Source organism: Epinephelus fuscoguttatus, linkage group LG22, assembly GCF_011397635.1.
Source record: "Epinephelus fuscoguttatus linkage group LG22, E.fuscoguttatus.final_Chr_v1".
Lineage (NCBI taxonomy): Eukaryota > Metazoa > Chordata > Actinopteri > Perciformes > Serranidae > Epinephelus > Epinephelus fuscoguttatus.
The window spans coordinates 32829964-32841892 of NC_064773.1; the positions used below are offsets into that span (position 1 = coordinate 32829964).

Consider the following 11929-nt stretch of genomic DNA (forward strand, 5'->3'; position numbering starts at 1 on the left):
TTTGAAGCCTTGAGTTCAGCATTTCAGCATCTGAGGCTGTGAACATGTTTATTTCTGAAGTTAGTCATTTTAACCAGGGGGTCTATGGGTCTTCTGAAGCCAGGCCGAAGAAGCCATTCAAAGAATTAATGTTTTTGGCACTTCCATGTTGGCTCCATTTTCAGCTGTGGGGGTTGCCGCTTAGTTTCAGCTGTGCATTACATACGCTAAAGGGTGCTTTGTGTGTCACTATGAGATGCAGAGAGGCGTGACAAAGCGTCAACATTTGACGACCTGGGAATGAGAATAGATTGTTAAAGCTCCGTTCCAAACATTCAGCTTGTTTGCTGTCTTGCTGGTTGTTTGGCTGAATGATCAGTATCAATTTTGTCTCTGCACTGACCCGATCAGTGGACAGACTGATCCAGGATATATATGCTCAATGAAGACAGTTGAGAAAGGTGACAACCCTCCTCAAAAAGAGATTCGGCATGTGGGTAGGGTGACATTGGGGCTGATGGAGGGCACCTTTGATTTGAGTAATTACTGCTAATGTAGAGTACAAAGTAAACTTGTGTCATTACTTTGTCAATGATTTTTAAGAAATGAGAATGAGTGAGTACATTTTTTAACCTTCACTTAGCCAGTCACACAAAGTATACTATATCTAATCAGGTGTTTTAATAGTGCGTGAGTACAATTTACTTTACTTTTACTCTTCTACATTCCATGCCTTTGTACGTGAGGGTAGCATTACACAATTCAATTGCTTACTGACTACTATTACTTCACACAGAATAAGAGTGTTTTTCTTTTGCTCTGACTGTTCCGTGAGGATGATCTGTCAGAAACCAATAATGAAGCAAAAGTGTATTAAGCTATGACACAGTGATGATGTCTTGTCATGGTATGTTCTAATGCTCTGCTAATGCAGGTCTCTATCATGACATATCACATTGCTGGCTAGCCAATCTGTGTACTGTAATCCCAGTTCTCTGTTTAGGATGCTGCATTTTTAATGTGGAGATTTAATCGTCTGAAAGGCAACACCCTGTTCAATTAATCATCAGTGTGTTTTATATGTCTGAGCAGAGAGAAGCAGCATGTCTGCAGCAGCCCTGAATACCTAGGGATGTGACGCCCCTTTCAGCAGGATCACCTTCCCAGACCATTACAAATCACCATTACAAAAAGACTGATGTGACTATTTTCTGATCTGCCACTGCTGTGGTTAAAGTTTGGTTAGGTTTAGGCAGAAAAAATAACTTGCTCAGGGTGAGGGAAGGATTGTGGTTTGGATTTAAAAAACATACATTGTTAAGGTTAGGGAAGCATTGCATCATGGTTAAAAGAAGAACCACTTGGTTGAGGGAAAGATCATGGTTGAGGAAACCAAAAATTGACTGTTGGTATGAAATGAGAAACCAACACTGCTGACCCATCCATCCACCCTGAACTCTTCCTTTCCAAGTTTTTGGGATGTATAACAATGCCACAAGAAAGTTATAATTCAATAATGGGGTTTGAAAAGGGCATCTTCGTACAGTTGGGTTCTGCTCTGGGCGAAATGCTAACACGTTGTCTAGCATGTTAGCGTACTAACATTTGCCAAACACACAAACTACAGCTAAGGATGATGGGGATTTCATTAGTTTTGCAAGTATTAAGTTATGACACAAAGTACTGAACATATTAAATTTTCTACATTGATCAAATTTCAAGCTTTTCAAACGGTGACACATTTCACTGAAAAATACAGTTTAAGTGTCAATTTGCACATGGCACTAGAGGAAAGGTCAGGGGATCGCCCAAGTTTAAAGGCTTCATGCTCTGGGGACAATGAAAATCTGTTGAAAACAACCATCTGAGAGACTGACATTTCCATTGCTACCCTATAGCTAAAAATCCCTGGGTCTCAGGAAGAGTACTCAAACAAAAAATGACCTTTTTGATAACGAACCTTATCCATCAGGACAGCTTTGTTTGTCATTGCTAGGAGCAGAGGATATATCGATAATACTTAATTTATCATGGTTTGTTCCACGTCATTCCCTGACAATTTATACATAATTGTATACATAACTTATACATAAGACACCGCTACAAACATAATACATCAGACACACTCCCTTACTCATCCAGACCACACTATCCCGGGCGATCATGTGTGAGTAGTAGGGGTTCAGACTGCGACCATTTAGTCACATTTTGCAACCATGAAACACCATGACTGTCAGATGGGATAAGTTCCAGCCCCCCTGTAATGCTGTACCAGGGTGAGTGGTTACAGAATGTATGAATCAGTGAATGAATGAATAAACTGAAGAACTGTTGGTTTATTACCCACTCACAGTGAATAAATCCTCATGTTTAACAGCGCCACTATAACAGTTTGACTTTCTGCTGACTGCTAGCAACTAACAGCTATTTGTTCACAGAAAGCTTCAAGTTCACAGCAAAATCTTCAACACTTCCGGCCCAAGATGAGCCAGGTGCTTCAAAGTACCAGTGGTTTGATTAATTTCAATGTAACAGTACTTTCTTTAACTTCATTATAATAGTACTTTATTTACTTTTATTATAATAGTAGTTCCTTGAACTTTATTATACCAATGCCTTATTTAACTATACTGAAACAGTACTTTATTAAACTTTATTATAATAATATTTTAACTTTAATATAATAGTATTTTATTTAACTTTATGAAAATCATATGTTGTTTAACTTTTGTAAACAGTATTTTATGAAAACCCTAGTTTAAGTTTATGATTACAGTAGGTCTACTTTTTTTTGTATTTTGGTAGCCTATTTCAGTTTAGAGGAGATCTCAAAGTATTTAGATATTTAATGTGTATCTTGTGTCGGCTTTAACAATACTGCAATATTATTTATAGGCCATATCACCCTGCCCTGTGTGAAAGTAGGCAGGGTTTGAACTTCTCTTGAAGCTCTTTTTTTTGCCCTACTTCCATGTAAACCTGAACTTTTCATGTGTGCAAAACCATGACTGTCTGCAAGGACAGGCTGCCTTAAAGCCTTTATTCCCATATGTATAATTCAAGACATCTACAACACTGCATACTTTTATGCCCTCCTTTGTGCACGGCTATACAGAAAAGGTCAGACATGACTTCATAGGACCTTGTTTGTTTGAAGCATACTGAAGCATTCACACACTTTGTTCATCAATCCGTACACTTTAACACCCTAATGGAAGCAATGACAAAACTGTCATTATCCACAAAGCCTTTTCAGAATATTATTAAGTGTTCAAACAAACAGCAAATCCTGCTGATTTCCTGGAGAGGATAGTCTCAGATTTAGGTGAGAATCCCAAGATGTCTCTATATTCACTCCTAAACCTGATATCTCTATAAATAATGTCTTGTTTTTTGAGAATGGTGTAAAAAGTAGTTTATATTTTGTACTAATAATAAACCAGTCAAGGTGTGCAGTACAATTGTTTCTACTTAAAAGCTACCATGATATCTGTCAGAGATAACTGGAATGATTGATACGGGGAGAGGAAGTAAACTTTTAAAGAGTATAAGTTAAAGGTGTGGGCTGACCCACGACTCTTTCATCTGGAAAGATTGATATCTTCAGTGTTTATCATAACAATACCAGATGAGATGAGACTGGATTATGGCAAGAGCAGAGTGGTTCACTTTTCAAAGTGCTGGGAATGTTTACAGTGGTTCATGGTGGCAAGGGAGCACTAAGGCTGCTGTCATCATGAGCCTAACACAGCTTCATCTAACTAATGAATGAAGACACAGGGACTTGCCCTGGCCTCGCCGACATGTACAATATCACAACCTAAATGTTATGTGGGATATTGCTGTAAAATCCCAAAGCTTTTCTCAGGATCGGTTTTTCTTTGCAACTTTAATCTTTTCTCATTCATCAACTCTATCTCTCACGCACACGTCTCCCCTCTGTGTACACAAGTGTGTGAGAGTGCTGTTGAGTTATGGCCGCATGTTTCTATCATCACAGATGCACAAATAGGTTCCTGTGTTTTCAAATGTGTTCTTTTTTGCAGTCATCTCTTTAAGACTGGAACATGCTTCTGTGGGCTGCACATAAGTGAGCATGCAGAGGGTCAACTCTAGACATTAATGTGGCTGTTTTTTGTTGTTTTGTTTTTTTAATACCGGGCTGGTCTCATGCACTGTTGCTGCTGCATTTTCCTACAAAAAGTAATGCACCAAAATTTGTACATACAGTAAAACCTCAATTAAAAGCATAGTCCCAATGAAATGCCCAGTCCCTTTTACTAGCCTGATGTGGCTACATATTTTGACAAATAAAGGCCTGTCTCAATAAGACGCCATGGTTTCAAGTATGGCTGGGCCTTAAAACAATAACGCTTATTATCTCAATAATTTTCCTCAACAGAGATTTAGTAAATAGTCAATGAATCCTCCCTATAATTAAACCACCCATACGCCCATAGCGGGGGCAGTATAATGCACTTTAAACACCAGTTGCAACCTGCAATTAACCAAGAGAAGAAGTAGTAGTACAGTAGTGTAGCAGTAGTATAAGAAAGAGATACCTTATAACATTACAACATTCACCACACTCATAAAGTTATTTTTAGTATGATTCATTCCATTGTCAGCTAAAATACTTACAAAATATTTTAAACTATCTGCATAAAGAATTTGACATGCTGCTGACCAGAATTAAAATTTCTTTAGCTATTTATTGTTTAATTTATTGACGTTATTTTGATTATAATGGTTTTGAATCTACCTCAGATTTGTAGCTACAGTGTACAGTATTGTGATATTTTGTATGCAACATTGTATCGATACACTGTCACCAAGTATCGATATTTATGTAGGTGAAACTGATATTGAGTTTTCCTTGGGGGAAATCATTTCCAGTGGGAAAAAAGGTAATAAATCACAATATTTTATCGCAATACTAGCATATCACAATATCACAATAATATCATATTATCGTGAAAATATCGTATTGTGGGTCCTCTGGCAATTCCCACCCCTGGCAAAGTATAAGGTGTACGGGTCAGGAGTGGGGCTCAGTATTGTTTTCAATATCAGTGCCAGTAACATACCTGAGTTTCAGTACTGATATTAGAAACAATACTGTCTGATCACAAAATAAATAAACAGGACTACAAATCTGACCAGACATTCCATGCCACAGTTTAGCACTTGGCAGTTCTTGAGTCTCTTGAGTTGCAGACACAGTTCAGTCGGTACAGAAAATACTGAAGTTCAATACCCAGACCTAGTTGGGACATCCAGCTATTCTCAGTTGCCATTTCATTGATCCCTCTTTTTAGAAATTCCATAAACCTGTCATATTTTCAGCGGGGGGAAAATCTTTCCTTTTCCATTTGTTCTTAATTTTTTTAGTATTTTTGTTTTGGTCAAAAATAATGATTAGGCTTTCTACTAAAGTTCCTACTAGAATTATTCTGAGCAATCCTTTTATTGAGACCCCTTACAGAATCAAATGCAACCAAAACAGAAGTCCTGCAGTGAAACTTTTGGTGGTTCTTTTTAAGGCTGTAGTCAGGGGTGGTGCTGTGCTGAACTGCATCACACTGAAAGGTGCTTCTTGTATTTATGTAATCTACCCTCACTTACATACCTGAGTGGGGCAGAGGACACAGACATGCCTGGCAATATAGTGCCACATGGTATAAGGCCACCACTGTGCCCTTAAAAATAAATAAATCCACTCATGCCGTATTTGTCACAAACTCTGCGTTATACTGTAAGCTTCATTTACCAGGATTCATGGCAGGGCTGTTATATTGAAGCTTTCATATATAGAACAGATGAACCTACTTAACTGATTAAAATGTGAGGTTTTGCAGGGCATAACATTACAGACCACACCTGATAACCACAGTTTCAGTGTCACCGTCATTATCACTGGCAATGGTGTGATTCAGTGTGTGTGTGTGTGTGTGTGTGTGTGTGAGTGCTTTGGGATGGGGTTTCAACTTGTTAAGTAAGAAGCAGCTAAAATGCTTTCTGATGTAACATCAAGGTTGAAATAAGGTTTGTAGCTCACAGTGTATCTTCCAGATTCAAACTAGTCTCACTGACAAAGAGAGAACACACAGTTTGATTATAGGAGTGACTATAAGGCAACAACATAATCCTGAAAGAACCATCAAGAAAACAGATGCCTCATTTTGCATCTGCAGCTTGACACTTGAGCATCAAGGACTGTAAAGAACTTCAGCTGACTCTTGAGTCTGAATGATCTTCAGTACATAATGTACCACTCATGGTACACCACAACATTTTTGCTCACTATTTTTTGGCAGTTATTATTAATTTTTGTCCCCTTACACATGCTTTGTGGATGGTCCAAATTGAAATATGAATCCAAATATGTTTAAAGCGAGAGCAATGAGTAGCAACTTGATCATAACAAATACAGCCCTCTCCTGAAGTCATGTATTGGTTATGGACAACCCAGTCATCAGAAAAATGTTGGCATTGTACATTTCAGCAAACAACAGATGTGTTAAATTTACACATTGTTATGTAGTGGATACAGTGAAACTATATGTTTCAACAACACTATGATTCACATGTGACTAGGTGTAGGTACAAAAACCACTTGGCCTAAAGTAACCAGTTCTGAAGGCACAGTACCCGCTGGAAAAACAGCAACGGGTTGCTTAAAAAACACCTAAGATTGGAGGCAAAAAAGCACAGGAAAAATAGCAACTGGTTGCTTAAACACCAACTGTATTTGGGGGCTACAAAGCCACAGGAAACACATCAGTGACTCTCAAGAACAATATTCTCAAGAATCATATTAACGGGTCCCTAAAAAACACCCATGTTTGGGTGTAAAAAGCCACAGGAAAAACAGCAATGGGTCCCTAAAAAACATTCATGTTTGGAGAAATACAGTCACAGGAAAAATAGCAACCAATCATTCAAGAAAACTGAATCCGCTGGAAACACACCAGTGACTTGCTTAAAAACAAATGGTTTTGCTGTTTCTTGCTCTAGGACAGTGGTCTGCAGCAGTTTGCAGCTTGGTAGTCATATCGTAGTAACGGGTCCCTAAAAAACTGTCATGTTTGGAGGCTAAAAGCTGCTAGAAACACACCAATGACTCACTAAATAAACAACTAGTTTAGTTGTTTGTTGGTCTGGAACAGTGGTCTGCAGTGGTCTGCACTTTAGTTGACATCTCGTAGTAATGGGTCCCTAAAGGCCCATGTTTGGGGGGTGAAAAGCTACAAGAAAAACAGCGACTGGTCCCTCGAAAACACCCCGAGTCAGTGGCTAAAAGCTGCTGGAAACACAGCTATGACTTTTTTATTTGTTGGTCTTGAACAGTGGTCTGCAGCCTGGCAGACATCATACCAAGGTCTCACACCATCCACCATCCCCTCCACCTCCGAATAACAAAGTTAGCAGCTATGGCATTTAAGAATGCAAAAAAAAGTGCAATATGTTTACAAATGTTACGTTTGCAGACACTTAAAATACCAACATTTTCAGTTCTGCCGACTGGTCTGAGTGTACGTCAAGTACGTCAAGTAATGTCTTAAAAGAGGCATCAGCAAACATATGTGTAACATTCAGATTTTCAGGTGCTGAGGCTCCATACCTTCTGAGCTGCCTTGGAAGGGCCCTTGTTCTTACTTCCTTTGGGGCGGCCCCTCGGTCGCTTGGGGACAGGCTCTCCACTGGGCTCCTGAAGAGGAGGGGGGACATGACATGGGTGTTGTGGACAGGAAACAAAGCTTTGAACCCCCCCCCCCCCCCATTTGATCATTGCTTTATGGGTCAAGACCAAAAGAGGGACAAAGGTTGTGTGTGTGTGCGTGTGTGTGTGTGTGTGCAGAGAGATGAATGAAAGGGATTTATTATCCAGCCTGATTCTCCACTTTGAAATTTCACACTGAATTTTGCACAGTGTGCCACCGATATTTCTATCACCCTAACAGCCTGAGCCTGGTAGTGCCCCTCATAATGTTTCGAGATGTATTATGACATTCAACTCTACCCCTACATAAAACCAGCTGCAGGCTGCTGTTCTTTCTGAAAGGCTCCGGTTTCTCTCACCTACAGTCACACTGCAGCCTGCAGTGTCAATGGACGTGATTTTGGTGTGAAGTTTTGGTGGGAATGTGAGTCACCAGTGAATCACGTCTATAAACACATTCACAGAAACACGTTCAAAGACCTCAGTTGCCATGGCGTCTCTGATTCAACTCACGGAAGGTCTGCAGAGTTACATTCATCCCCATACTTTTCGTTTTACTCATGTTGTCAATTAAAGATCATCGGCCAGAGCCAAGACTGCAAACAGGCACATTCCTCATCACGTGTACGGACGGAGACTATATTCAGCATACACAGAGTGGGTCTATATCAAACAGCAGTAGGCCTATATGTGGGGGTAGAACAATATGTAAATTTCGCTCCGAAACACATAGAAACCAGCACAAACAGTAGGGAAGAAGTTATCGTGGATTGCACACCCTGCATCAGTGTCAACATGGAACAATTAATTACAAATTCAGCTCATTTTAATACAGAATAAGTGCCACTGGTGCAGTTTGATAAAGTAGACTAAATCAGAGCGGCATCACCACCTTGGCACAGGACCTGGAGTCATTGCTGAAGTTGGATCTCAACTCTCCGAGTGTGTAAAAGCACCGCATTTCGGTCACAGTGTGCAGATAAAAATCGGCAGCCTGGCCGCAGAGCGCTTTCACTCAACAGCAGCGGGACACAAACTTACTTTTGGGGGCTTCCTCGGTCTCCCCGGCCTCCTCTTCTGGGGCTCCGCGGCCCCTGCGGGCTCCTGGGAGCCAGAGCTCTCCCCGGCCTCTTCCCCGCGTCCGCTCATGGTTCCCGGTGCTGCGGCTCCTCCGTTCTCCCGGTGAACAGAAAACTACTTCCAGAAAGATAGAAAAAAATAAAGAAATGGAGGGAGCCGATGTGGATAGCTTCAATGGCACTTTAACAGGTCTGTTGTCCCACTTGTGTAAGTCCCCCCACAGGCGGCGGGACTGGCGGCTTTGAAGCCGATAAAAAGCGCCAGTGAGCAGCTGAAGGTTTGGCTCAGTGAAGACAGGAACACCGGGGGACGGCGGAGTCTGAGACGCCGAGCGGCTCCGACTCAAACTCGGCTACAACACACCGCGGCACCGGGCAGGACCATGCAGCAGCGAGGCGTGACAGCTCGGCACGGACCGTCTGAGGAGTGTGGGCATAATAACCGCATCCACAGCCCACTCCAAAACCAGGACCCGCTCAGTGAGGATGGGTTTAAAAAAAAAAAAAGAAGAAGAAGAAGAAGGAAAAAAAGAAAGAAATCACCTCTCCCGTGGGTGGATAACACGGGCGGGGGAGGGGGGCCTGGATGGGAGCCAGAGAAAACAGAGAGGAGACGGAATCCTGGCCGCGGGCCAGACATGGCAGGCCGCATTTATGAATTAAATTCACATTTTCACACGTTTCAATGGAATCCGCTGCTGTCGGACACTGAACAGCCATTCAGAGTTCACCTCTGTGAAATATGAAGTATGCGCTTCATGTTGGGGAGACAATATCACCTCAACACTAGAATAAGAATGGACACAAGCTTGTTTCTGCTGCTACATATTAAGTTGTAACATTAACTAATCATCAAGAACGTGTAGTCATTTTGCAGCCTTTTGACATGTGCAGCTTTATAAAAGTTACATTTCCTCTTTATTTCATTGTCTTTGGATTGTAACGATAGGCTACAGTACAAAACATTTTTCAAACGTCCAGAGAATTTTACATTTTGCATGTCACATTAAAAATCAGTAGTTCCAAAATAAGATGTTTCTTCTCATGTAAGGGACTGTTCCTAACTTGTGAAGGGGGAGGGGATGGTGCAAAAAAGGGAGGCATGTCAAATCATTTTTAAAGCACTGAGGACAGACACATGTCATTTATTTTAGCTTAAGGGAGGGACATACAACTTTGAATGCTTTTATTTTGTATTTAGAATTTTGAAGAAAACATGCCTCCCAGACGCAAGCATGTTTTATTCACAAATCACCAAAGTTATGTCATTTATCATAGTCAGAGACTGTAATTATGGGAATTGTTGGATTTTCAAATTTCCGACGGTCCTTGGACACATCAGCATAACCTCTGAGATTAAAAAGTGATAGGCTTTTTTAATCAAAATCACTTTACATCTCATTTAAAATTTGGATAAAACTTAACCGTTTTCACAAACTAACCAGCATGCACAAGAGTGAAAAACCAAGGTTTTTTTTCCAACTCCATGATTTCGTCTTAAGCTTTTAAATTTCAAACATCAAAGGGTAAGTTTTAAAAATCTTCTAATTAATTATGGTGGAGGGAGAGTCATTCATTTTCCTCCAGTCACTCAGGGAGGCTCAGGGAAAAATATTTGTAGCTTCGAGGAGGGTCAAAATAATAATTAGGGGAAAAAATGAAATTATTATAAGTAAAGAACAGTCCCTAAACATGTCCAAACTCTCAGAGTGAAAATCTCAACTTTTTCAAAGAAATTGTTGCCCTTTTCTTTGCTTAAAACATTGTCCACAAATCTTGCCATCATTTGGAATACATTTAGATGTATACACAGATCATCAGACTCCCTGTTCAGAACAAATAAATGTGATGATTTAAAAGTAAAACCTGAACAGTAAATTGTTTCTTACGAAAGACTCCAGCTACAAATATCAAAGTTTCAAATACATCGACTTAATTTTGGGAAATGTGTGTAAAACAATGTACAGTGTGTATCGTTGCACGTGTAGAATACTTTCACTTGATGGAATGGTGCAGCCATAAAAAAAAAAAAGTGTGTGTCTTTGAAGCACTCCGCCGTGGTCGTGGAGTGAGATCAATTACACAAGAACAACAGACACAAAGAATAAAGTGCCTTACGTGGAGGACCTTTCCCACGGTCCTGCAGCCTGCTCTCCATGCTCTGGCCACTGCGAGCAAAAGTAGCTTAATGCTCAGTGAATATCAGCCGCCTTGTGAGCTCAGGGGAAAGTTAACAGGAACATCATCAAAATGCACACTTTTGTACAAAACATTTATTTTCATAACTGCACAACTTCCACGGAAACAGTGAATTTATTGAGAGAATGTGTGCTTAATTCGTAGCTGCACTTCATTCATAAAAAAGCAGCTCTTAGACCCCCAAAGAAGGGCTTTCTGTGCAGACCCCTCCCCTTCAGACAGAGCGGCGTCAGCATCAAACCAATACAATCAATGGCTGCACAGATCCATTACCTAGGGGTGGTTTCATGCACACGTCTGTGCAGTGGGCACGCAGCTCTGTTTGAGCACAATGAAACCAGGAAATAAATGTGTTTTTGCAACGAAATGGAAAGCTCTGTGTTTATGTGTGTGTGTGTGTGTGTGTGTGTGTGTGTGTGTGTGTGTGTGTGTGGCAGTGTGCATATTGATTTGAGCAGTAGCAGCACACACAGATGACTCTGCTATAAGCCAGTGACCTTTCACCTTGTTTGGCTGAAGCACTGTTGTTGTGCACCAAAATAAATAAATACATCATTAGTATTATAAACAGTACAATTTTTGCTAGTGTTGTTGCCACTGTTCTTGTAACTGTTATTGTGGCAAATTTTACCAAACTACTAGCCTACTGCGTAAGTGGTGATGTCTCCATATTCCTTTATTTCATGATTAGTTTGTAGCCTTTATAACATTTAATGGGTGATTTATACAATTAAAAAAACACACACAATGGTCATTGGCCTTGAATGTTGAAAAAAGCAAAAGAAACCAAAACAGTTTTTTTGTACCAGGCTGTAAACATGTTTATTTCTGCTGTAAAGTTGGGCATTTTAACATGGGGGCCCATGGAGTTTGACTCGCTCATGGAGCCAACTCAAGTGGCCATTAGAGTTTCAGTTTCTGGCACTGACACGGCTTAATTTTTCAGCCC

The 11929-nt window shown here is 40.4% G+C and overlaps 1 protein-coding gene across 1 annotated transcript in view; it reads right to left on the bottom strand.

Annotated features, from left to right (window-relative positions):
* hmga2 (high mobility group AT-hook 2) overlaps positions 1 to 11316 on the bottom strand; it is a 68708-nt gene extending 57392 nt beyond the window's left edge. The window contains exons 1-2 of the mRNA XM_049567150.1: positions 8744 to 11316; positions 7604 to 7690 (exon numbers count right to left, since the gene is read on the bottom strand). Coding sequence (XP_049423107.1) covers positions 7604 to 7690; positions 8744 to 8851 — 195 coding nt within the window. The 5' untranslated portion in view covers positions 8852 to 11316. The remainder of the gene's footprint in view (positions 1 to 7603; positions 7691 to 8743) is intronic.
* Positions 11317 to 11929: the final 613 nt, after the last annotated feature.